Here is a 27,438-nt window from a genome sequence, read left to right as displayed (position 1 = left end):
GTGGGGCATCAGGGCATCGCGGCTGGTGGCAGACGCTCAGATCTCCTCTGCACCTGCGCAGGCCTCTCTGTCCGCTTGGCCGCAAGGCAATGTGATTCCAAACTTCAGGAAAACAGTTTCTCAGGCAGCACCCCCATGAAGCCAGCCAGGCCTTGGTGATGAGATTCTAGCTGCACTGGAGCACATTATTAAGGAGACTCCACAGAGGTGGGGGGCACTCAAATAAAAGCGGGCCAAACAAGAGAGTTAAGGGCAGAGATGGGCATCCCACCGTCATCGTCCTTTGGAATAGACCTACCGAATCCCCAGGGAGCCTGGATTCTCAGAGACTATACACACTTACTCTCCACCCTCGAAAATTCTAGGATCTCGATGGCCACCACCTTGGGAACCTTACTTACCTCTGGTGCTTCTGGGAGGGATGAAGGAATGAGAATGGAGATGACTTTTCTATGGGGTACCTCCAGCTCCTTGTATCTCATGTAAGAGCCCCTGCATGGACTAGCTATAGAAACAAACATTTAGGTAAAGCACAAAACTCCACTCACCTTTCCGACCTGAGTTACCCTGGCTCAAGGGCTTGTCGGTGACTGAACCTTGGGTGAGAAAGGAAACAGAAACAGAACCATTCAGAATGTGCTGCGGTTGGTTTCTTTCAAAGAGTTGGCAAAGCCTGACGTGATGAGCATATGGCCATGTATATATGTATTGTATACACATCCAGGGCTATTATACACAAAGTCGGTACATGCGTGTGTGTTGAGTTGGGGTTTGTTTAACATCAATGTCACTGATATCCCAGCACTGTTTTGAGATGAACTATGATTTCCAGGTTCCCTGGCAATGGTCTTGACTAAGCTTTTACAATATTCCACATCCAATTAGCTCTCCTGCTGAGCATTCCAATATCTGGCCCTTAACACCAAGCCTCCTGGGTCCCCCCACTTGTCACTGACTCCATGTTCTGACCCATATCCTGTCAGCAGGGCCAACTGAAAAGAAACCCCCTCTTACTACAAGTACATTGATTGACATCCCGTGCTGTTTAGGGCAGGAAATCAGCAATTTTCCATCTGCATTAAGGAGAAAATTGTTGGCCCAATTGTACTGAATGGGCCAAAATAGTCCAAGGCATGGAAACAATTTTCAGGACACAGCCCATTCCTCAAAGAGTGGATAGCGTGTGTTTGGGGCCAAACATTTGTCCTGTATGTACTTGGATGTCACATGCACCCATCCTCTAGGTCTGATTCCGTGTCACCTGTCTTTTTCCACGAATCCCAACTCCACACATGCAGGGCAAAACTAATCATCTACAAAAATGCATCTGTGGGAATCCCACCAAAAGAAAAGAGAGAATAAATACTTTTCAGATACATATAGTAGCCTTTCTCTATCTACTAGTTTTGTGAGCAATCCACTATATTACTCTGTGTAGCTTATTTCCAAGTGCATTTGTTTGTTTTACATGAAATTTTCCAGGTCACTTACAAGGAGGGCTAATTCCTGCCCCTCCCCACTCCAACCCCAATTAAGGTTTCCAGTTTCCACGTAGACCACAAATAAACTTTCCTTTTGCTCTGCAAATTTGGGTTTCCTAACATACATTCTTATTGCTCTTTCTACTTACTTTTCTCTTGTTATAGATGGGCCAGTAGAAAAGAAAAAATAAAGTTCGTAAAGAAGTAAGACATCACTAAGACTTCAGGCTTTTGAAATTTCGCATAGGTTTTATACTTTGTACTTAAAATTTTTTTTTAAAAAAAGGAGATGAGTAAAGCCTGTTACACACCAATGTGGATAAAGGTGAAGCCCTGGATGGATGAGATGGGCTTTTTGGAGTAAAGGCTGAGATAGACAGTGAATTCAGTGGAGCTACTCATGAGCCCCTTACCAATAAATAGAGGTAGGAGGTACGGGACTTGTGTAAATCCATAATCCACAATCCCATAAGACTGACCAAACAGCATCATTCCTCTATGCTGATGAAGTTGAAAATACTTCATTTCTGCAACAGATTATCTAATTTATCTAATCATCAGAACTACATGAAAAGCTTCCTAAAAATAAGGACTTCAGGTCTTACTGCAGAACAACTGGCAGAGTATACAAGGAAGAGCCTTGACATCTGGCTTTTTTTTTTTTTAACTCTCAAGACACTGCTGATGATATGCTAGATTTAAGAGTCACTATTACAAAAGTTTTCCATTATATTACTCAGGGATAACAAATCTATGGCACAAAGACTCCTATCCTGTGCCCATGACAGACATTACTAATTGATTGCTGAGGCTGAACTCCCATGTCACCTCTAAATCCATCCATCAACATACATGCTAAAAAGTTTTATCCCATCCCAACTCTAAGAGTTTCAATGCTTAGGAAAGAAGTATTATTGAACCAAAAATGTAACCTGAAAAAAATTAATATACACCTGTAGGCACATACAGACCCTCTTCACCCAGATGACTAAGTGTGGTAAGTGTGGTAGAGTACAATCCCCCTGACTTGGAAAAGAACCCGCCAAACCTTCCAAAGGTCCCCCCACAAGATGTAGAGACCAACCAAGAGGTCTCTCTCCAACCTTCACATCCTTCCCGCCCCTCTCTACGGTACCTGAACATACAGGAGTTTTATTCTGCACAGAAGAGCCACTGATGGGCTTCCCGTCTGGGGTGACACACCAGCAGTACCCCGTGTAAGTATGGCACTGCACCTGTGCAGAGAAACAGGAAGAAAAGAAAATGGTAAGTCTTCTGTCACAGTATCAAGTCGGTCCTCCATCCCTCACCAAGTATCCCATCCAATGGAAAAGCTCCTTCTACCTCTCATCCCCACATCTGTCTCCGGAGTACCTCTCATGGGTATACCCGTAAGTCACCAGCACCAATTATAGTCATGTGTTTGCTCTCTGGACCCCAATGTACAACTATGGCAATTTATCTCACTCTTTCCTGTGACTCCATATCTGTTTTGATACTATATCATTCCATATTCCATATCTGATATCAGACTGAGATATGTTCACTGTGGCTTTCCTATGTGGATCTCAACAATGCTTGTACATGTTTTCCCAAATGCTGCTCCCATCCAATGGTAAAAAGAAAAATAAATTCTGATTGGGATGGGTTCTGGTGGCTCACATTATAAACCTAGCTACTTAGGAGGCTGAGATCTGAGGATAGCAGTTCAAAGCCAGCCCAAACAGAAAAGTCCATGAAACTCTTACCTCCAATTAATCAGCAAAAAGCCCAAAGTGAAGCTTATAGAAGCCAGCTTTGAACAACAACAACAACAAAAAAGCCAAGGAAAGTGAAGTGACCCTGAGTTCAAGCCCCAGTCCTGGCACACACACCCCCCCCCACACACACAAAAACCCAATGCTGATTGATGAGTTGGTACTTCCAACTGGCAAGTACCAGCTGGAAGGCCATTATTGTAGGTTAATATGACACACATCTTTTACCAAGTAGAGACAAATAGTAAGCTCTTCTTGTTCTAACTTTCCAAACAAGCCTGCCAATGGATCCGGGGGCTCTCCTGAGATAAGGACACCTGTCATGAGATTAAGGCCAGACCAAAACCCCTGGTGGCTGCAGGTTCAATTGCTAGTTGCTTAGCTGTACCACTGGGTAATCTTCCTCAAGCTTGTATAATTAGGCCAACTTGTCTAGGAATAGTAAATGAAAAGGAATCCTTGTGCATCTTCCAGAGTAAGTCCTTTTTCCCTATCAATAGCTGTCACTTGACCCATCTGCTCCCATCACACTCTACTAGCCTCTTCCCACCTGTTTTCTTTGTGGAATTCTTAAACATACAAGTCAGATTCCATTACTCAGAATCCCTGAATGATTCACATTTAAACTCATGATTGAGATTGATCTAATCTGCATTGTGCTCAAGGTCCCCCAGATCTGGCCCTATCTATCCCTGCCCTGTCATTTTATGCCAGGGAATCCCCTCCCCCCTCCATTCCTGCCACAAAGAACACTGATGACTCCAAATACACCCCATTTTCTCCTGAATCTGAATCTTTCTTTGCTCCAACTATTCAATTTGTCTGGGATACCATTCCCCAATCCATTCTAACCCCTCCCCTCAAGCCCTCAATAACCCCATCCTCTTTCGCGACACACTTTCTCCTCAAACTATCCCAGCCTCCCTCCTCTGATCCTTCCCCAAATTCACAACCCTGGACACAGCAAGCTCTAGCTGTTTTGTTTTGGTTTTTTCCAGTCATGGAGCTTGAACTCAAGGCCTGAGTACTGACCCTGGCTTCTTTTTGCTCAAGGCTAGCACTCTACCACTTTTGCCACAGTGCCACTTCTGGCTTTTTCCATATATGTGGTGCTGAGGAATCAAACCCAGGGCTTCATGTATACAAGGCAAGCACTCTGCCACTAGGCCATATTCCCAGCCCCAAGCTCTAGCTGTTAAAGTGCCTAGTCCAGTTCTTCAACTCTAGCCTAGAACCTCTAGGATTGTATGTTAGTTACTTCTACAGTTCCAGAATCTACTGTAACACCTGGCTTGCTTGGAAGTAATTGATGGATTGAGTAAAGATTTGAATTCTCTTCTTTTATCTTTCTTACTTGGTGTCTCTCAATTCTAAAAATGCAACAGCAATTTAAACAGCCACATCACATTCATTGCAGCTCTCCATGAAAAGATGTATGCCAGCTGCAAACATATTAAAATTTGAGGGGAAAAAATAATGTGTCTAGGGGTTAAGGACATATTGGAATTGAGTCTAGGCAGTCATCACACAAAATTGAACAAAAGATACAGTGGAGAGTGAGTTTATAGACTGGGTGAGAGCCAGAAGTTATTACTAAGGCAGAAAAGCTACAGAAAGGCTTCTGCTCTTGTCTGGGTACCAAACACTGCAACTCTCCTCCCCTCCCCCTCAACAGGTTGGCTGATCCACTCCACAGAGATCCAAGTAGGACAAGGGGCAAGTACCTCCTCCACCTCCTCCTCCTAGTAGACTGGCTTCTGTCAAATGGGGCACTTTTTTGACCATCTCTGCAATGACACTGTTCCCAGTACCTTGACCCAAGAACCACGTTTCCCTCCTATTTGCTCCATAGGCATGATGCGACCCCAGATGCTCACCAAAGATCAGTACCTCAGGTTGGATCAGCACTACCTTTTGAGGAGACCTAATACTAGAAGGGGAAGAAATCCCCACAGACCAGGTATAAATCCTGGTTCAGCCAGTCATGAACTGAGGCACATTAACTTAGCTAATTATGTCCCATCTAAACAATATGAACACCCATGTCTATGCTGGAGTGTCTAGTGAGGCAGCCCAGTGTGTGACACATGGTAAAGGCCAAATCCAGAATGACTATGGTGGTAATTGCTCAGCAACATCTGGCAGCTGCCTCCTCCCCAGCCAGAGATCCAGCAACCCCTCAGGCTTCCATGGGCAGGAAACTTTGAGCTGTCCCTGAAGAGCCTGTCCGCCTGTAGGGGATATTCCTGGAGGAATTCTTTGCCAAAAGCATTTTAGTGAGGCCTGGCAGGCTGCTTTCTCCTTGCAGGAGAATAATCACTTCTGGGGAATCTGTGCTAGGGGCTGGGCAGCCACATCGACTCTCCCAGGACCCTACGATCCCATGGCTGAAGTTCTCTTGAGTGACCACTATGCTCCAAGCCAGCACCCCAAGTATGTGAATACCCCAGTGCTTCATGTTGGGGTGAGGTGAGGGCACTACCATCAAGCAGACTACAGAGAACCGGCCTGTTTGGAAGGTTGTGTTCTGGGGCATGCATAGAGTCCTGTCTAAGTTACTAGGGGCAGAACTTAATGACTGAGTAAAAGGCCAAACCCAAAGCTTGGTCTCAGGAGATACAATCTGACCTCTGGACTCAGTGGGTCCCAAGGCCACATTCTCACTGAGTGTGTCCTTTGTCTCCCCTTGGGCACACAGGCTCTGCCTCCCAGCCCCCAGTCAGTGCCACTGGCCTAAACACAGCAACCTTCTCTCCCGGACCCAGAGCACTTTCCCCATCCATGCTCCAAGCAGCAGACCCCAGGTGACAAAATCTTCAAGTTGGCAGCTCCTGCCAAATTCTGCAGATCTGAAATGGAATGAGCACTAGTGGGCACCTCTCCCAGGTGTGCTCCCAAGGGGAGGCAGGGGCAGCAGGGAGGGGAGAAGAAGCACAGAAATCCCTCAGGGCTGAGACTAGAGGGGGTTGTTACAGAAGCAGCCAAGACAAACGTATTTGCTAAAGGAGCTCTGAGGATATCAGCCCATAATTAAAAACTAAGAGGCTATTTTTAAGTTGCTTTGGGGAGTTTTCAGAGTATCTTCTTGCAAAAATAAAAGAAGAAGAACAAGAAGCTACATGGAGGCAGCCTGTGCAGCCTTGGAAAAGCTACTCCATCAGACAAAGCCTTGAACAGCCTGCATTTATTTAAAAGAGAAAGAGAGAGAAGATGATAACATTAGTAGGTATTGTTATAGCTATCTCAGTTGGGAGATTTCAATTAGATAATATAAATAAATCACTTTGCTTGCAAATGAAGTGTCTAGTTAGCCTTAACTGTTTATTCTTATTATCATCTCTGCTACCCCCCCCCCCCCCCCACCACCCCAGGTCTGTAGTTTGAACTTGATGCCTCACCCTTATTTGGATGACAGGGAACATTTAAACCATACTTCCAGCCTTGATTTTTGCTGGTTATTTTGGAAATGAAGTCTCATGGATTTTTCTGCCTGGACTGGCTTCAAACTACAATCCTCTGGATCTCAACCTCCTGCATAGGTAAAATTACAAGCATGAGCCACTAGCACTGATATCATTGTGTGGCTGTTGTGGTTGTTTTCAGCAAAATGGTACATTCTAAAGATCACTCTAGAGTCAGAGTCTCCAATGGGGAACAAAGAATATCCTCTTGAGCAACCTGAGAAGAAGCAGTCTGAAATCAGCAAAAGGACTGAGACAGTTTGGATGGAGGAAGAGGTTTTTCTAGAAAGATTATTCTATTGCTCTCAGAGAAGAGAAGAATAACTTCTTGCAGAAAAGCAACCAGGTTTAAAGTCTGTAGACTTAGGGATTTAAACAAAATCACAATGCAAGCTCTACCTGGTTCAATTTCCTCCTTTGCAAATGTTCTTATAGCCCTTATTCCTCAAGAGCTTTGAATTGATCTGCCTCAGCCTATAGGAAAAGCCTCAGCTAAGAAGTATGGATGAGATGCTCTGTGTGTGTGTGTGTGTGTGTGTGTGTGTGTGTGTACATGCATTCATGTGCACCTGAACTCAGAGCCACAGCTCTACTTCCAGCTTTTGGCTGGTTTATTGGAGATACAACCCTCTTAGATGTCTCTGCCTGGGTTGGCTTCAAAGTACGATGATCTCAGTTCTCAGCCTTCTGAGTAGCTAGGATTATAGGTGTAAGCCATCAATGCCTAGCTTGAAATTGACCATTTTAAGTAACTTGTTGGGCAGCTGTCAACACTCATGAGTGTGCTGGACCCATAGGTAGAGATAGAAAACAAGGAACTGGATCCTCACCCACTCCGGAACAGCCTCTGAAAGCTAAAGTAACAACTGACAAAGTGGGCATCAACCAGGATGAGATGGCTCTCTGCTTTCACTATCCTGTTGGACATACCTGGTATTCCTCCAGGTACTTGAAAACAGTGTGTTCTTCGGTAAATAAGTTTCATCTGACTCATATCTTTTAATATTGTTGGCAAGAAGTCCTTTATATAAACATCCCACTGGTATTTGCAGTTCAATCTTTGTCCAAATTAAGATAAATATGAAATTATTTTAAGCCTGCTAATCTCCACCATTAGCCCAACTCTTGACCACCTAGGAGAATGTGGGAGGCCAGTACTCCCAACAAAAGCAAAGGAATTATGGGTGATGGGAGAAAGGTCAAGAAGACACCAGCTCATAGAGGACGAGTGGGAGGAGAGTGTTGAGAAAATCAAGGGGCCAGATGGACTGTGCATATAGCCAACCATCACTTACAGGGACTATACCCAAAGGAAAAATACCCCCCTTCTACTTCCACAGCTGCTTTTCAGTCCTCACTGAGGATCTCTGCATTGCCTCGTTGGAGCCTGAAAATCATCAAGTTCTACATGGGAGAGGCAGAGTTATTCAAATATCACAGCTAGCTAATAAGAGCTTGCAAAATTAGAATCCCAGTATCCCAGGACTCATATACCTCACAGCACAGCTGAGAAAAGGCTTAGAAAATGCTAATTTAACCCAGATATCTTACAAGTAAGAAAACTGAGGCCCAGAGACAGAAATTGCATGGTCCCCTGTCCCTAGTCCTGACAGAGGAAAGTTGCTTGGACCTCAAAGAGACATTGATGAAGGAAGTGGTTCCAAGGGCAGGTGTCCCAGGGATTTAGTAGAGTCTCCTCATACCTTGTTGTTCTCTGGGTGGGGCCAGATGGGTGGGGTCTGGAGGTGGCAGCTGGAAGAGGGCATTATGCTCCAATATGAACTTTGCTGGGATGGCCTGAGTAACAGCTTGGGGCCTCCTCTGTGCCTATTGGCTGCCTTCTCATTCCTCAGGTTTGGATCTCACATTCCAGAGCAGCCTCTTTACTGTCTACTCTTCTGCTCTCCTTCCTACCATGCACCATCGTGGAGAACCACGATGAAAATGTCTCATGCATGCCTACTTCCTCCTGCTTCTTCCAAGGATAGAGATGCTGCTGTTTTGGTGGCCTTCACTCTTGCCTTGTTGGTCTACTGATGAACACAGTTGGGAGTCTGTGGATATGAATAGGAATCACAGAGATAGAGAGAGAGAGAGAGAGAGAGAGAGAGAGAGAGAGAGAGAGATCTTCTCTTGTCAAGTACATTTAGAAATACTGGGTTAGGTCAAGTCCAAAGATTTGACTACTGCAGAACTACCTGTAGCCTTTACTTCATGGATGATTTGACTCTAAGAGGAAGAAGATCTCATTTGCAGCAATTCCTAAACTTCTTAAAGAACTCCCATAAATTTTGAACGAGAAGCATTTAATGATACTAGAGTTCCTAGCAACATGCTCTGGGTAGGGCATGAAAGGAGACTTGAAGGAGGGTAGGCAGGACAAGGAATTGCCAATACATCTTGCTTTATTTCTTTGCTTTGCCCCAGTCCTACAATCTAACCATCCTGGTGTCAGGTTCTCATTTAGTTCTCTGGAATACCTTCCCTCCAGCCACAACTCCTCCTCTCCTTTTATAGGCTTCCCCGAGCTCTTTCTCTATTGAGAAATCCATCTTGAATTGCCTCAGACCTCAACGACATTTGGGATCCTCTCCAACTCACAAGACCCTCTCATTCCATGACTTAATTCTCCCCATCTATTTCTTTGCACCTCTTTTGTAAAATAGAAAACATGGACCATATGGAAAGGGACAGGCTTGATTCATCACTCTCAGTGGCAACAACAGCACTGGTAATGAAAAGACCAGTGTCATGTACATGAACAGTTCCTAGTGGGAAAAAGTTAAATTGAAAGCAGAAGATATGTGGATCTCTCCCTCTCCCTCTCTCTCTCTCTCTATCTCTCTCTCCATTCCCCCCGCCCCCCTGCTTCCTGCCTTGTGCTGGTACTGAGACCAGAACACTGTCCCTTAGCTTTTTAACTCAAGGCTGGCACTCACCTACTTGAGCCACAGCTCTACTTCTGGCTCTTTGCTGGTTAATTGGAGAAAAGCATTTCAGGGAGTTTAATTCTGGGGCTGACTTTGAACCACGATTCTCAGATCTCGAGGTCTCCTGAGTACCCAGGATTATAGGCACCTGGCTTCTTAACTTTCTTTTGACTGTGGGAATATGAGACTTTTTTTTGTTTTGTGTCTTCCTGTTATTCTAAATCCAGTAGCATGCAACACTCTAAGCTTATCTATGAAATAGAGGTAACCTTGGGATGAAGAAGATGAACTGAGGCAAGATGATGTAAAGAATCTCACAGGGGTTGTTTGTCCTTTCCCCTTCCTTTGAGTAGGGAAGACGTAGTCTACAACATCCAAGTGCCACCATTCTGCTGGGTTCAGGCATTGTCATAGACTCTATGCCAGATTGAAGGAGTATTGTCTGTTGAAGAATGAGGAAGTTTTGGCCACATGCCCAGCCCCTCCTTTTTGAATATCTATGTCATCCTCCAGAATTTAAGAGGAGGTGCAAAAGAGATAATCCTTTCATTTCAAATCCTCTCAAATATGGGAGATTTTGTTGACTATGTTTTTATGAGCTGATGCTGTACCATGGCTACCCACATGACATTAGTTAGAACCAGAGACAGCTTCATTCATCTCTGGGCTATTCACAAGCACATTTGAAGCCTTGTTGTCCAGCTTTACAAGAAAGGTCTTGCCAAATTGGATTCAGAAGAAAGATGCTGGAGAGTGGGGGAGAAGAAACACAAATCTCTATGATATAGGAATGAGTGATGGAACTTAGGATTTTCTTTCCAAGAAGAGAAGAAATATTTGTGAGCTAAAAGAGAGATTTTCACATGGAAATAATAATGCCCATCTTCTACTCTTTCTGTGAAAAGTGGGATTGTTGTGGATTCTAGAGGATTCTAGAACCCTGATTAGAAATTATAGGAGGTCAGCTCTCAAATAAATGTAAAGAAGAAGAACTTGGCTGGGCAGCAGTGATTCACGCCTGTAATCCTAACTACTAAGAGGCTGAGATCTGAGGATTGTGGTTCAAAGCCAGCTGGAGCCAGAAAGTCCATGAGACTCTTATTTCCAATTAACTACCAAGAAAGCAGAACGTGGAACTGGAGTTCAAGCAGTAGAGTGCTAGCCATGAGTGAAAAATGCTCAGGGACTGCATCTAGATCCTGACTTCAAGCCCCAGGACAGGTATCCAAAAAGAAAAAAATCCAGTACAGATTTTTGTCACTGAGAAAATAAACTTCCTGTCCCTACTGGCCATCAAACAGAAGGTAGACGGTTACTTGGCATAAGATTACAAATGGAAACAGATCCTTGTGTTGGGCAGGTGAGAGAGGAAAATACATAAAGCAAATGCCTCTGAGGTCCCTTTTAATTCAGAAGCTCTGTAATTCTATGACCCTGCTTTCAAGTCAGATGTTTGCTACTTAAAAGAAAGGGGAAATTTATAAACTATGCCTAATTGTCAGTATTAAGACCACTCTTCCTAATCTATGATGAACATTGTTTTTCTGATTTTCCAACAAGCCTGAATACTATTTCTTCCCCAACACACACATTAATATACATACCCAGAGCATTAGGGGTCCTGAGCCCCAACGGATCTTATATTTTGGAGTCTTGACTCTCAGTTTGATGCCTAGAATGGTCCAGGTTTTATTAATGGAAAATATGACACCTTTTATTCATTTACCTTTTTCCCCCCATTTCAGGAGGGAAACATTAAATACACTTTCATGTTTATAAAATAACCAAGAACAAAGTCCTTCATGTGTAGGAGCTTTGCTCAGATCCAATCTGGGAAAAATCTGGTTAGTAGTGAAACAGAGGTGACCGCAGGAGTGGGAGCCCTTTCTTCCTCCCATATTTGACCTCGTGTTTGTTGAAACTCTGTCTTCCCATCCCACGCCTGTGCTTCTACCACCTTGTCCTATTTTGACACAGAAGAAAACATCCTGATCCCTTCCATTTTGGAAGAGTTTAGTTTATGGATGCACAGCATTGCCTTCTGGTATTATATAGGCTCACAGTAGTGTAGCCATAGCCTAAATATGTGTGTATTCATAGTTCTGTCTGGTGGTTTCCTGAATAAGTATTGACCATGGGCCTACTGTGTGAGTAGTCATCTGGATGTGAGGTATTGAGCAACAAAATCCTAAAAAAGCATGGGATTTTCCTCATCAGGGATCATTGAGTCCATCCCCTTCCCTGGCCCCACTGTATACCTGCCTTCCTGTGGGATGCCCACTGGTCTCCATTTACCCACTTCCCAGGTTAGAAAATTAAGTCCTGTTTGAGTCAGATATTCCCCCTGTATGCTGCTCTACTTGTAAAAAGTCTCTCTCTATTTTTAACTAGAACCCTCCATCTTTTTTTTTTTTTTTTTTTTTTTTTTTTTTTTTGGCCAATCCTGGGCCTTGGACTCAGGGCCTGAGCACTGTCCCTGGCTTCTTCCCGCTCAAGGCTAGCACTCTGCCACTTGAGCCACAGCGCCGCTTCTGGCCGTTTTCTGTATATGTGGTGCTGGGGAATCGAACCTAGGGCCTCGTGTATCCGAGGCAGGCACTCTTGACACTAGGCTATATCCCCAGCCCCAGAACCCTCCATCTTCATACACGGTGCTCAGTGACGCTGGGGCAGCCATGAGGGCTACACAGAAAAAGCCTATTGTTGTTCACAGACAGAGGTATGACAAGGGCTTGCCTATAACCCACTGGTCATCTCTTTCCCATCCATCCCTTGCTCTTCTCATCTCCATACCAAAGCATCACTGGCTCCACTGAATATTCCTTATGTGACATAATTTCCTCACCTTACTCACCTGAGTCGCCCTTCTAGACGTGCCCGTTTGACCTCATTACTCTAAAAGATGGCAGTGTCCTTCTGAAGAATAGAGTCATGATTAGGACCAGAAACTCTGGAGTCCATCTGCTTAGATTTGAATTCAGACTCCATCCCTTTCATGCTGTTTGATCCTGAGCAAGTTACTCAGCTCCTCTGTGCTTCAGTTTCCTTATCTAGAAAAATGGGACTATAATAGGACCTCCCTCATAAGTTTCAGAACAGGTTAATATATACTGGGCATGTATAAAACTTCCCAGCCCAGTGTAAAGGCCATCTAAATAAGGAAGTAGTGCTGCTGCAGGTGATAACTATTATTATCTGTAAAAGGAAGAATATTTGAGAAGGACTGGAAGTGTGGCTCAAGTGGTAGAGCACCTGCCTGGCAAAACCAAGGCCTTGAGGTCAAACCCTAGTACCCAGTAATAAATAATAATGATAATAATAATAAGTGATGATGATAATGATAAAGAATACCAGAGAGAATGATTGAAGCCTCTGCTCTCCTGTTGGCAGCAGGAAGGCCAGAGAAGAAGTTTCAATCTCCCCCTCCCTCTCAAGTATAGTGAAGATCAGCTACAGATACCGTCCAGTATGTACCTTTCATTTCCGCAAGGGACAAAGGAGAGGGCCAGAATCCCCAGGGCTCCAGGGAGCTCCCATGCCCAGCTGGGAGCAACCACATCCTGCTTGCTTTCCCCAAAGCAAATGTCACCAGCCAATACAGGAGAGGATGCACAGTGGCCATTCAGCAGAAGATGGGCTGGGCAAGAGCAGGTCAGGCAGTGGCTGGAATAGATGAGTTCCAGTGGCACACAGTGGACACAGTGTTTGGAACACAAAACTCACTCCATCCGTCCTCAGCATATCACACATCCTTGCCCCTGACAGGCAGCTAGGTGTAGTCAAAGACAAAAGAGTGCTGGCACCCCCAATGTGTGAGAGATCACACAAGATTTTCCTGTGTGTAAGTGGGTCTGGCCTTTTTCCTGCCACCATTTACAAAATTCAAATTTTATTTATATAACGGTATAGCTTAATGGCTTACTTGCTAATAATTATATACTACCTTTCCCACCAAAAGGAAAGCCCCCTCAGCAAGCTTGCTGCTGGTGGCTGCTCACTGAGGCTCCAGCTTCTACATCTTCTCCATAGATGTAGAACAGAGGCTGGTGATCTGGGTAGGAGAAGAGCCAGTGCAAGCCCAGTTCTCTGCTGGGACAGACTACATGCAACATGTCTCCTCTAAGGCATCGTGACTCACTGTAGCCTACAGTTCTGCATTTGAGAAGAGGAGCGTTCCCTGATTGGAGATTCCAAGAACAAAATATCAGCCTGTCACAGATACAGAATTGTTGTATATACAAAAGTCTCATCCTTAGTAACTCTAGAATTTCCCAGCACCAATTTGCACCTCTTTCTGCCTACCATTCTCTTTCTTTGCAAAGAGATGCTGTCACAAAGCCTGGTATCACAGCACAGATGATAGGCTCCTGGCTCAGTCCCGCCCTTCCTAGATGAATGACCCTAGTGAGGGGGGCTGGCATCAACTCGACATATAGTGCAAAACAACACTCCTGTCATTCTTCATTGGAAAACAAAGGAGATTTCAAATTTTAATGCAAAGTTAAAATAATCGAGAAAGTGTCTATGGCTGGTGTTACAGATCAAGTAGTAAAATACCAACTGAGCAAGTAAGCCAGCACAAGGCCTGAATTCAAAACCTAACACAACACACACACACACACACACACACACACACACACACACACACTAACATAAGGTGATATAACTAAAAGTTCAGAAGTAAGTCCTTATATTTATTACATGTTCACATACACACACACATACACATACACACACACATACACATGGATGTAAGTGATCCAGTTGATGGTACATCTCTACAGTGTAATGCAATGTAGAATTTTTTCCTTAAGTTTAGGAAAAGCTATATATAATTTAACTAGAAAACAATCCCAAAATACAAATAAAGAAAATGTTATTAAACAATATATTTTATACTATGGTTTTCTTAAGTAATTGAAGTAACTACATGGAAGGAAGAAATCTAGGAGTACAGACCTAGTTGTTGCTATTTTCAGAAAGATAAAATCATTGTTTCTATCCTACGTACCTCTACACTGTCAGAACTTTTTGTACAGATTGTAATATCATTCATTTAATTTATTTATATGTTTGTTGGCACTGATGTTTTAACTCAGGGCCACACACTTGTTTAGCTTGCTTGTTTGGCATTCTACCACTTGATCCATGCCTCCTACCCTACATTTTACTTTTGCAGACCATTTTATAGACTCTTCTGCCCAGACTAGCTTTAAACCACAGTCCTCTGGATCTCAGCCTCATGAGTAGCAAAGATTATACACATGGGCCACCGGCACCCATCTTTGATAGCTTTTCTATTTAGATAAAAAGGGAATTAAAATATTTATTTTTAGTTATTTCGTTAATTAAGTCTCAAATATCCATTCACATATACATCTATAAAACAAACCTCTATAATACTGTTTGAACAGCTCCATAGTGCAGTTATATCCTAATTTGTTTATTTGTTTTGCTTTTGTTACCAGTCCTGGGGCGTGGACTCAGGGCCTGAGCAGTCCCTGGCTTCTTTTTGCTCAAGGCTAGCACTCTACCACTTGAGCCACAGCATCCCTTCCAGTTTTTTTCTATATATGTGGTGCTGAGAAATCAAACCCAGGGCTTCATGTATAGGAGGTGAGCACTTTACCACTAGGCCATATTCCCAGCCCCTATGAGCCCACATGAGCTCAGGCTAAAAACATGAGACCCTATTCAAAAATAAATAATAAAAAACCTCAAAGCAGAAAAGGTGTAGAGCTATGGCTCAAGTAGCACAGTACTTGCACAAGATTACATTCAAATCCCAGAACTTAAAAAAATGTTAAAGGCCTTTTGATCTATATGGCAAAAATAGAGGAGCCCTTTCCCCCACCCAACCTTCAATATTATCATCTTTGCTAATGCTTACCAAATTAGTAAGCAAAATTATCCATCTTCATTATTCCATTCATATTCATTTATTGCTTATTAATTGGTATTTTGTGACCTGCTCATTGACACTTCTGGACTACTTTTCCCGTGATGCTCTTTTTCTTTCCAAGTTGTAAGAATTATTTATACAATACTATTTCCTCGTCATTAAGGCTACTATGTGTCATTTGCTTTTAGTTATGGTCAGAATGTTGAAATTTATACTGAACTCAGGGCCTTTCCTCTTGACCTACTTGCTTGCTCATGGCTCATGCTGTACTACTTGAGCCATGCTTCCAATTGGGCTTTTTGCTAGTTAACTGGAGATGGACTTACAGGCTGTTTTGCCCAGAATGGCTTTGAACCAAGAACTCCAGATCTCAGCCTCCTGAATAGCTCGGATGACAGCCACCACAACAGACTGTAAAGGAGCTTTTGAAACACTTTGTATGTATATGACCTTGTATATAGTTGCTTTGCAATTTTTCTGCACATAACCTCTTTGAAGGCAAAGGTCATGACATCTTATTAATGCCCCATAATAACAAGCACACAGCCCGGAACACAGTGGAGCTCAAAAATGCCTGTTTGGGATGAAAAGATATTGTGCCTGGGGATTTGCTTTGAAGCACTTTGGTTTGGAATGGGAGACAAAAATGGGGCTAAGATGAAACAGCATTGGCCACGTGTCAATCATTGTGGAAGCTGGTGTTGGGTACATGGAGTTCATTATACTATTATGCCTACTTTTTTTAATTTCCATAATCAAAAGGGTTTTTTTTTAATGTGAGTTTGATTGATTGGGCAACAAGAGAGGGAACTTCTGGAATAACAATGGTGATGGAAATGAAATACATATGCATCGAGGCCACTTTTGTAGCACAAAAACATTACAAGCACAGGCCTTGAAGCTAAGCAGTCTTGGGGACATTTTTTTTTTCTAGCTCAGTGACCTCATGCTGTTATTCCCTCCCTTGGAAACACAATTTTTCTTTGTAAATACAGCATTTGTAAATACAGGTATTAATAGCTCAAAAAGCCTGTGGAGGTTGGTAGGGCTAAAACTCCATCGTCAGTTAACCTGGCTGCTGGGCGCTTGGCAACTCTCAATAGTGACCTCATTGTCATTCGGTGATGCCCACAGGTGCCAGGCTCCTGCTGTCACTTTCTGGTGGTAGCAACGCAACATCCATCCACTGCCACTGAGGTTTCAGCCCCTCACCTTGAGAGCCACCCAACCACATGGCAAAGGACTGGGTAGAACAGATGTCATGAATTATGTTCCCCATACCCAGAAGAGAAAATAGGTAAGATCATATAGGCAAGGGCAACACCTGTGGCTCTTGACTCTACTCAACAAGTCACCAAAGAGCCTTAACTCTACATGCCAACCATCCACCAAGAAACCACAGCAACAAAGCCCTGTCCTTCCGACAGTGTTTGGAATGTTGACCAAATACTGGCATCGCTTGGGGCTGGGGTGGGAGGGAAACTAAAAAAACACAGTGTCTAGGTATTGCTCTTGGAATTTGACTTCATGGTCTGGGACATGGCCAACATATTGAACTTTTAAAATCAAAGGTGATCTTTGTGCAGCTTTCTTGCCACTGCTGGCGAAGGAAGAAGAGCCACTTGTGTGTGCACTGAAGTTGGGAGGAGAGAGGATAGAGGACAAGGGGAAACAAAGGAAGTGAACAAAAGCCACCGGCTCACATGAACCCCATTAAAGCTAGCCCAGTCATGTGGCCTCAAGCTGTGTCTCACACCAGATTAACCCCACCCCACTCCATCAACTTCAAGAGAGTTCCTCTGCGTAATTCCCAGGGCTAGGGCAGGTTATTAACACCAGGATGCAGATGTGTCAATATCCTAAGCAATATTGAAACAATGTCCCTCCTCTCTTAACTTTGGTCTTTGAAAAATGTCCAGCTAAGTGATCGGGGAAGGGAGGAGGGGCAATACAACAGCTTTCGGCCTCACAGCAATTGGAGCTGCCTGTCCCTGTCACTGAAGCACATGTGAACAGATGCCCTCCATGTTAAGCCCTTGCATTGTCTTTGATTAGGAGAAAAGCAGCACATCCATTTCAATCTCTCGAGTTGGGATAGGCAGCTGTCTAGATGTCCACAAGGCTGGGCCAGTGAGAGCCATGGACACATGGCAGTACTTAACATGTCACAGAGCAAAGGGTACCTGGCTGTCAACCTCTGTGAAGTTTCAGGGCGCTCTCATTTAACGAATCTGCCTGGACTAATCTGGAAGTTCCTTTCCCTCAGCAAACACCACCTGGCCAGCCCAGCCTCCACAAACCAAAAGCTGGCCAGCAGCTGTCCATCACAAGGCAGCAGTACTTCGGAATCAGGAGGGCAAGGGTCAACCATTCTCATAAGCAGGACCGTACAAGCCTAGAGAAGCAGGAAAAGCAGCTGCCTTCCACTCTGCCCTCTTCTCCATCCTCCTTCCTCCTTCTCATACTCCAAACTGATCTGATAAATGTTTAATTTCCTATCCCCAGACAGGGATACTGAAGAATGCTCACAATGCAGCCTCAAATAGATACCTCTCTCTCTCCCTTCCTTCCTCCCTCCCTCTTTCTCTTCCTCCCTGTTCCCTCCACCATTCCCAGCCTATCTTCCTACTGGGTTTTAAATTCAATTCCTTGTGTTTACTAGGTAGGCATTGCACCACTTGAGCCTTTTTCCTTTTGTTACTTTTCAGGTAGGATCTTGTGTTTTCACCTGGGATGGGCCTCAGACCCCAATCCCTCTACATATGGCCTCCTGAGTAGCTGGGATAATAGGTACATACCACCAAGTTTGCCTTATTGATTGAAATAGTTGGGGGAGGGGGATGTTCTGGCTACTTTTTGCCCTAGCTGGTCTTAAACAACAGTCCTCCTGATCACCACTTCCTAAGTAGCTGGGATTCCAGTTGTAAGCCACTGCACCAAGCCAACCTGCATTCTATTTTTTTTCTTTTGGTCAGTCATGGGGCTTGAACTCTGGGCCTGAGTGCTGTCCCTGAGCTCTTCAGCTCAAGGCTAGCACTCTACCACCTGAGCCACAGTGCCACTTCTGGTTTTCTGGTAGTTAATTAGAGATAAGACTCTCACAGACTTTCCTGCCTCGACTGGCTTTGAACCGTGATCCTCAGATCTAGTCTCCCAAGTAGCTAGGATTACAGTCATGAGCCACCAGGGCCCGGCTTCGGCTTCCTGTATACTTTTTATTCGAATAAATGATTTGTTTTTTTAACTGATGTGACTGTTCATCAGTTTCCAAGCTTGGAAAGTTTCAATGAAAGGTTTTGGGGTTCTTTTGTTGTTCTATTAAGTGGCATCATCCATAAATTTTTTTTGGAAAATCTGAACAGCAGAATCATAGCAGAGATGACAATCTTGGTGATGATAATGACAAACACTTGTATGGAGTTCCTGTGTTCCAAGTGTTTTACATGTGCTAACTTATCCAGTCCTCCTCACAACCCTATGAGAGAAGTTACAGTAATCATAGCAAGGGAATAACAATAGTCACACAGAAAATATAAAGTACTAAGGGCAATTCATCATGTATATGACAACATAAATGATAGTACTGAACATATGTACAATATATAGCAGTAATGGAGATAATTAGCTGCATTATTTTTCAGATAAGGAAACTGTGACACTCTCTTCCCCCCAACCCCCAAAGCATGAGGTGGTGGGTGTGCATCCAGCCCAGGACATCTGGCTTCAGAACCAGAGCACTAACCACGACCCCATACTGTCTCCTGCCAGCACCCACCTCAGAGCCACCTCTGAAGCTGCCAGTCCAGAGAATAGCACAGCGTAGTTCTTTGCAGGACTCTGGGCTTGAGCCCAGCTCTCCGCTCCCCTCCTGGTACTGGTGGACCATCCATAAATGGGGATAATGAACCCTACCTCCAGGCTTGTGGTGAGCTTTAAACAAGAAATCAATCAAAGCACTTGGCCCAAGGTCAGTGGCCAAGGCCAGTTTATCCCAGCACTTGTGGAATCCGCAGGGACACTTTTAGAGGGCTGATGTCCAATCCCCACCACCCCTGGACAATTCTGCTTGAACAGGGAGTCAGTCTAAAAATCAATAATTCCCTATTTAAAGCCAGTCCAGAAATGAAGCCTAGAGCCCTTCACACCAAAGACCAGGCCTCACACCCTTTGCCTCATTGGTCCAGAATTACAGGGATGATTTAATACCATTGAATTCATCCTGTCCAATGACGTTCCCCACTCCCATGAAGACAGGACTTCATGCGGTGGGCATGTGACCCAAGTCTCACAGAAGCCCCTTCCCCCTCCCAGCCACAAGTCCCTGTGCAGGAGGGAGCAGCTGTTTCACAACCAGCACCAACAATGTGCTCCAACATCAACACTGTCAGAACTACTTCTACACAAAACACTAGAGAGAAGACCCCCCAGGATGAGGGGTGGGATTGCCTGAAGAGAGACTTTAGAAGCCAAGTATGCCAGGTCCTGCTGGCTCACCTGTAATCCAAGCAACTCAGGAGGCTGCCTGTTCGAAGCCAACTCAGGCAGGAAAGTCCATGAGGCTCTTATCTCCTGTTAGCCACCAAAAGCTGAAAGTTGAGCTTTAGGCTCAAGTGGTAGAGTGAGCACAAAAGCTCAGCGACAGTGTCTAAGCTCTGAATTCAAGCCTCAGGACCAGCACGCACACAAATAAAATTAAAAATCCAAATGTACATACACTCATGTGTACATGAAAAGAACACTCTAGGATCCATGGCATGCTTTGTACCAAAAGAGAGCTCTACTGTGTTCAAGGACAGGGGTAACAAACAGGAGTGTGCCAGGAGATGGCAGTGAAGGGAATACTGGGGTTGCCCATGGAAACTGGCAGGGCTAAGAAAACATAATCAGCCCATATTTGACAGAAGAGAAAAACTCAGGTCTAGCCCTTGGAGGAGACTGCCAGCAGCAAGGACGGGGACCAAGCAATGCCAGTTTCCTGGCTCCAACTTCTTTGCGTCTTGTCACGGCCCACTGCCAGTTGGCAAGGGGTGGGATGGAGGACCAGGACGGGGAAGGCAGTGAGGAGGGGACTGGAAGAGTCACTCGTTCAGCTGCTTCCCAGGAAGTGAAGGTCCCTAGAGGGCCTTGCACTCTTGGGGGGATTCTTCTCTGCCTCAGGCCAGCCCCAGGCCCCAGAGAACTGGCCAAGGCCTTACCTGCGTGAAGGAGCCATCCTCACCACACTCTGGGACAAACACAGCCTCCTGAGGCTTCTTGGCCTGCTCCAGGGCTTGAGCCCGCTCCAGGCGACATTTGCTCTGGCCAGCATCTAAAAGGGGAGAGGAGCATATTTCTTGTTTCACTTGGAATCCACACTGGACACCATGGCCCCAGATGGCTGCCCAGTAGCAAGAATGCAGAAACCCCTGCACCTATGGGAGGGGTCCACATTCAGCCACAGCATCTCATGATAAGAGGATAGTAGTGAGCCACTTCTTCCTCTTAACATTATGTTTAGAAAAGACGGGAAGGGAAAAGGGGTGGTGGTAACCTGGTTTCCCATGTTTTTCTCCCAAATATTCCTACTGTTGCCCAGAAAAAAAAATGCTCCCCTCCCATTATTTTTCCCAGGTTTATTCTAAAATGTGTAAGCCAAAGGTCTAAAAGATACTTTATGGTTCCAGAATTACCAGCATTTTCTTTAGAAAAATCAACATTTCTGGGGCACTCTGCTCAGCCTTGTATCATTCCTGTGATACTTCTCAGAAATCTAGGGTCTCCAACCTAAGTTTCTACAGGAATCAGGAAAGCACTATAAATTGGGCCTGTTTAGATGTTGTCCCAGATGTTTTTATGTTTTAGAGCAGCTCAAAACCAAGCACATCTGGTGGCCAACATTATGGAATCCCTATTCAGAAGCGACCAATAATGCTTTGAGCTCTATTTTAAAACAAAACCAAAGGCAAACAACAAAGCCACCAGAGAACAGCACATCTAAGTCCTAGGCTATTGGCAGTGTCTAAAGGATGAGAAAATGCTTGTCCTGTCATCCCTTACTTCCTGATGAGAAGAGTCAAAGAGAGAGCACAGCAAACCAAATGACCAGAAATGCTTGTATGCACACAGCTCAGTATAAGCGCTGAGTCCTAGTGTCCACGGGAGGATACTATGTACATGCACTCACCTTTGCATCTGCCTCGATGAACCACAGCCAAGGTCGGGTCTCTGCACTTGGCTCGCTGGTACTCACACATCGACTCGTAAGACCTGCCGTCGGAGGCACAGATGGGCTTAGGTTGGGTCCTGGAGCAGTGGAGGTTGCACTGAGGGTCCCGGTCACTTATTAGAAACTATATTTAAAAACAAAACAAAACATTAAAGAGCATAGTGGTTACTTATGCAAGAAAAGTGGTGGGAAGTCAAAGACTTACAGTTCTTGCTTGCCCCTGGCAAGCACATTTCAAAGAAATGTAGAGTTAGAAAGCCCTAAGGATGAGCCAGCTGCCGGTAGATCATGCCTATAATCCTAGCTAGCTACTCAGAAGACTGAGATCTGAGGATTGAGGTTCAAAGCCAGCCTGGGCAAAAAAGTCTGTGAGACTCTTATTTCCAATGAGCCACCAGGAAACTGGAAGTGGTGCTGTGGCTCAAAAGTGGTAGAGCGTGCCTTGAGCAAAAAAGCTCAGGAACAGCACCAAGTCCCCGAGTTCAAACCCCATGACAGACAAATTAAAGGAAAAGTTTAGAGGTGAAAGGAACTGAGCAACACAAGGTCCAACAGAGAGGTGTTTACTCAGCACAGGGACGTCCTGTGCAAAGAAACAACATAAAGTACCACACTGTTCACCACATCCATCTAGTACAGTAAGAACTCTTTCTGTCCAATTGAAACTCATTATTGTGTCAATAAGGAAACTAAAGACTAGAGAGAAGTAACTAGTCCAATGTCATGTAGGTCTAAAGAATAGAAAAAGAATTTGAACCTAGATCTGTTGGAAATAAGGTCAAAGCTTTCATCTCTAGGACATTCATGCTCCCTATAAATGAGGATGGCCTACTTGCACTTCTTTAAATCAACCATTCCCTGTCTAACTCCAAATTTCACCTTGTATATGTTTTCTTTATTAGACAATAGAATGGAGCCCCACATTTATCACCCTCCCATTCTGCTGACTGCCCTCTGGCAGAATACAAGTTATTTTCTGTGAGAAAGGTATTTCCTGATTTTAGAAACAGCAATAAGAATCAGCTTGAGAAAGGCCAAGCTAAACATACTTCTTTAGTGCAGGAATTCTCAGTCACCTTTGATACACTCTTAGGAACTGTGAATCTCCAAGAGGAACAGTGAATTAACCAAACCTGCAAGTGATTTGCTACTTCTCCCACTGAGTTAGTGTCAGACCTTAATCAAACTTACCTGACTAGGAAAATGCTGTAGAACTGCAGTGCTGTTTGAGGACTTCTGTGCTAGGCTATTCAAAACTCTACAGCTTCTTGCTAGGCCTGTTCCAGTACCTACTCTGGGGGGAAAATGGCTGCCAATAAGAAACCAAACCACCCTGAGATACCACAGTATGAAATCCAAGTCAGCACACATCCAAACCATATGGAGAAAGAAACATTTGATCAACCCAGGTCCACCTGGCAACTGACTGCAACCATCAGACATGAAAATAAGCAACTGTATGAGACACTCCTAGAAGAACCATCCAGCCGAGCCCAGGCAACCACAGACTTGTGAGCAGTAATAATATTCCATTGTGTTGAGCCATTATGTTTTGTGATCACTTGTCACAAAGCCATCAATAACCAAACCGAGTAGCATATTCAATGATGCATCTTCCAAATCTATTTAACCACAGCCTGTTTGCTAGTGAATCCCTGTTGACAACTACAGGATGTAGCCAGAGAACAGCCATTGGACAGTACAATCCGGAAGTTTGGATATAAAGTGCCCCCAACAGATGCGTGTATTTAAGGCTTGGACCTTAGCCTCTGGTGATATTTTGGGAGGTTCTGGAAACCTTAGGAGGTGGAGCCCAGCTGGAAGAAGCTGGAGGCATGTCCTAGGGAACTATACATTGTTCCAAGCCTTACTTTTCTCTCTCTCTCCCTCTCCACCTCCCTCTTCCCTGTCCTTCTTTCCTCCCTCCCTCTCTGTTTTCCCCCTCCCCCATCTGCTTCCTGTCTACCATGAGGTGAAAAACCTCTCCCATGCATGCTCACCTCACATCCAAAGTACTGAAACTAGCCAATTATGGGCTAAAATGTCTGAAACTGTGAGCCAGAATAAATCCTTGCTCCTTTTAGGCTGTTTTGTCAGATATTTTTGTTACAGCAACAAAAAGCCTAACCTACAAGGCAACTGTTTGGGCCTGGAGATCAGGGTCCACTCTCCGCCTCATTCAGCAGAGCCCTGAGCAGACTGGACTCTCTCAGTAGGGCTGGAAGGAGCAACACCTGCCAATGTCACAAGCACACCCATGGTTGCTGGAAATGCTGGAGTTGACTCTATAATCATGCCAAGCCTCAGTGGGCTTAAAGTGCCTGGAGGACAGGTCTGTCTTCTCTGGAGGCCAACATTTTGTGTCTGTCACACAGTAGACTCTTGGTGAACAGCTTCTGATTCATTTTTCAGCTTGATCAATGTCTCTGCTGGTGGTGTCAGTCTACAACAATGAAAGGCAGTGCAGTCTGGTCCTGGAAGCATGGCTATCAGGCCGAGCCATGGAGACAGATCCCAGCATGGACACAGACATATTGTTTTATGTTGGGGAAGTTTCCTGGGCCCTAGTTTTCTCATGAAGATGCTATACATCTTGCTTCTTAGGATTGCTGAAAATATAAAATTAGTCACCATAAAGCCAGGTGCCAGTGGCTCGTGCCTGTAATGCTAGCTTCTCGGGAAAATGAGGTCTGAGGATCAGGGTTCAAAGCCAGCATAGGGTAGAAAAATCCACAAGAGTCTATCTCCAAATGAACCAACAATAAGCCAACTAGAGATATGGCTCAAATGATAGAGCACCAGCCTAATAAGTTAGCTGAGTTTACCCAAAGTTCAAACCTAACTACAAGCAAAGATAATACTAATCCTAATACTACTAATAATAATGTTAATACAAGTCATATGGAAAGCTCTTGTCCCATCTTTTTTTTTTAAGTTTAACTGGCTTTAAAAAACAGAGAGAGGGCTGGGAATGTGGCTTAGTGGTAGAGTGTTGCCTAGCATGCAAGAAGCCCTGGGTTCGATTCCTCAGCACCACATACACAGAAAAGGCCAAAAGTGGTACTATGGCTCAAGTAGTAGAATGCTAGCCTTGAGCAAAAAGAAACCAGGGGCAGAGCTCAGGCACTGAGTTTAAGCCGCAGAACTGGAGAGAGAGAGAGAGAGAGAGAGAGAGAGAGAGAGAGAGAGAGAGAGAGAGAGAGAGAGAGAGAGAGAGAGAGAGGATGAATAAAAGATGGATAGAGAAAGACAGCATTGCTTTTCAAGCCTGCAGAGGTTGCCTTGTCTGCTCTGCAGCTCATGGAAGAGGAGAGCCACAGGCATCACCATGGCATTGAACTACAGGACATAAATTCAGTTGGGAAGTGGTTTGCTCTTTACCACAAAGATGTGGGGCAGCTGGGCCAGAGACCAGCTTAACAACAAGGAGAACACTCTGTCTGAAAACAGACAGGTTAAAGAGCCCCTGAGCCCCACCTACTCCAACCCACGGAGATGGTTCTCCTCTTCAGAGGAACTCTCTAAAGATTCAGGTTTTGAAATTACTGGCCCCTGAGGCCCTGTAAAAAGTTCGGAGACAGCACGGGGCCATTGCTAAAGACCATCTTGAATCGCCTGTGCTGCCTTGTTTCATCTGTTTGGGAACTGTGTGTATTTGTGACAGCTTTTAAAAACAGGCTGAGCTCTATAAAACGGAGCTTTAATAGAGTGACTATGCCTTCATAGAAGACATTACTCTGGGTCTACAAACACGGAGAATGAGGTGATCCTCCAGGCTGCTTGTCCATCTGCATATCTACTCTGTAGTAGGAGCCCCAGACTCTAGGACCCAGACAACACAACCGGCAGGGTGCCTGCCCACCAAAAGCTTTACCCTAGAGTGCAACAGAGTGAGCATGAGAGAAGGGCATGGGCCTGGGAAATCTGCAGTGCTACAAAGCCACCTTTCTAGAATGTTGAAGTGTTCTATGCTTATGCTGTCTGATCCAGTAGCCATTAAGCCATAGGTGGATATTAAGACTGAAATACAGCAAATACAATGGGAGGACCAACTATGTCATTTGTGTTTAATTTTAGTTAGTTTTAAGTGACCACATGTGGATAGTGGCTGCCCTATGCAACAATCCAGCCATAAAATAAACAGACCAAGACCTGAAGGAGAGGGTGGTCATCACCTGAGATTCTGTTTGTTTCTTGTTGCTGCTGTTTGGGTTTGTAGGTGTGTGTGTTTGTGTGTGCATGTGTTCTGTTACTGGGCCTTGAACTCAGAGCCTCCACATTCTTACTTGGCTTTTTCAGTCAAGGTTGGCACCCTACCATTTGAGCCACACCTCTATGTTTGGCTTTTTGCTACTTTTCTGTCTGGGCTGACTTCTAATGGAATTGCGGTCCTCAGATTTCAGTATCCTCAGTAGCTAGAATTGCAGGTGTGAGCCACCAGTGCTTGGCTTTATTTTTGTTTTTGAGCCACGGCCTTGCTATGTGCCTCAGGCTGGCCTGAAACACAATCTTCCAGTGTCAAGCCTTCTGGGATGACATGTAGGGGCCACCACACCCTGTCTCAACTGAGGTTTTCTTAGTTCAGCCAGGCTAAGACTGATCCGATGAAGGAAAAAAAGAGACAGACTCTGGGAATCATTTCTGCCTTTTGAAACTAGGCAGTAAATTAGTCCATTACTTATGGGCCAACAGCCAGAATATCTCAAGAGTTTGTCACAGTCCAAATCAAGTTAAAAGGTGGCTTTATCCTTCTCTTTTATGGGACACAGAGGGCACAGGTTAGAAGTCATCAGCATCTGGCTGTGGCTATGATAAGGATCCTTAGCACAGACAAACCTCAAAAGAATTGGAGTTATGCTAGTAGGATATGAACCTTCAGGTCACAGAAGTCATTGTCATAGGTTCAAGTACAACCATAATTGGTGGAGATTCTTAAAGCTGAGCAGAGGTAAGCAGTCTCCCCAACAAGGCAAACACTGGGCACTGGGCCATTTCCCTCTAGAAGGGAAATTGTATTTTTTATAACCATCTTCTCTAACCAAAAGACAGTAAAAGCATAATAATAGCACTCAATATAATTTCCTAATATAGAAACCAAACAAAAGGGGCCAGGACAATTGAACATCTGAGTTGTCTCTCCCATCCTTTCTCCTTGGGGAATGGATGATTCCAAACATTCTGGTAAAGTAGGATGGGCACTTGATACACATATAAACAAGGCTTCCTTCCTACCAGAGAAGTAAGCTACCTACAGAAGCTGCCTTTGTCATAGGCAGGGATCAGGACAGACAAAAATCAATGTAAGACCAATAATCCTTTCCATCTGAAACATACGCTGATCCCTGCCCTCCGGTCTCCAGCAAAGCAAAATGCAAACCCTACCACAGCTTTTGCCCAGAGAGACCACCCCAATACCACAAGCTGTGTTAGTTTTGACTGAAGGCCAAGTTTCCATGACAATGTAGGGAACAACAAAGCCAGCCTAAGGCTCCATCTGGGAGGAGATGTTCAATTCTTTCTAATACAGAGCAGTTCTCACACATTTAACTTCCACCTGCTAGCACTGTGCTTATTGAACCAGCAGCCAAAACTCTAAACAGATTTTTAACTCTGGTACCATCCATATGTCTTTATTTTTCCCAGGTGTCAGAGAGAAGGAGGCAGGAACCATGCTAAACAATCTATTTGGTGGGTTTGGTAGA

At 44.5% G+C, this 27,438-nt stretch overlaps 1 protein-coding gene across 3 annotated transcripts in view; it reads right to left on the bottom strand.

The window, feature by feature from the left end:
- Positions 1-27,438, bottom strand: part of Smoc1 (SPARC related modular calcium binding 1) — a 156,276-nt gene that overhangs the window by 55,274 nt on the left and 73,564 nt on the right. For all 3 annotated transcript variants that reach the window (XM_048362371.1, XM_048362372.1, XM_048362373.1), the window contains exons 2-5: positions 21,695-21,860; positions 20,727-20,839; positions 2,617-2,716; positions 549-596 (exon numbers count right to left, since the gene is read on the bottom strand). In XM_048362371.1, the coding sequence (XP_048218328.1) occupies positions 549-596; positions 2,617-2,716; positions 20,727-20,839; positions 21,695-21,860 (427 nt within the window). The remainder of the gene's footprint in view (positions 1-548; positions 597-2,616; positions 2,717-20,726; positions 20,840-21,694; positions 21,861-27,438) is intronic.

The sequence above is a fragment of the Perognathus longimembris genome, chromosome 14 (genome assembly GCF_023159225.1).
Source record: "Perognathus longimembris pacificus isolate PPM17 chromosome 14, ASM2315922v1, whole genome shotgun sequence".
Classification (NCBI taxonomy): Eukaryota; Metazoa; Chordata; class Mammalia; order Rodentia; family Heteromyidae; genus Perognathus; species Perognathus longimembris.
Note: the sequence above shows the minus strand (reverse complement) of the source record. Positions and strands in the feature narration are given on the sequence as shown.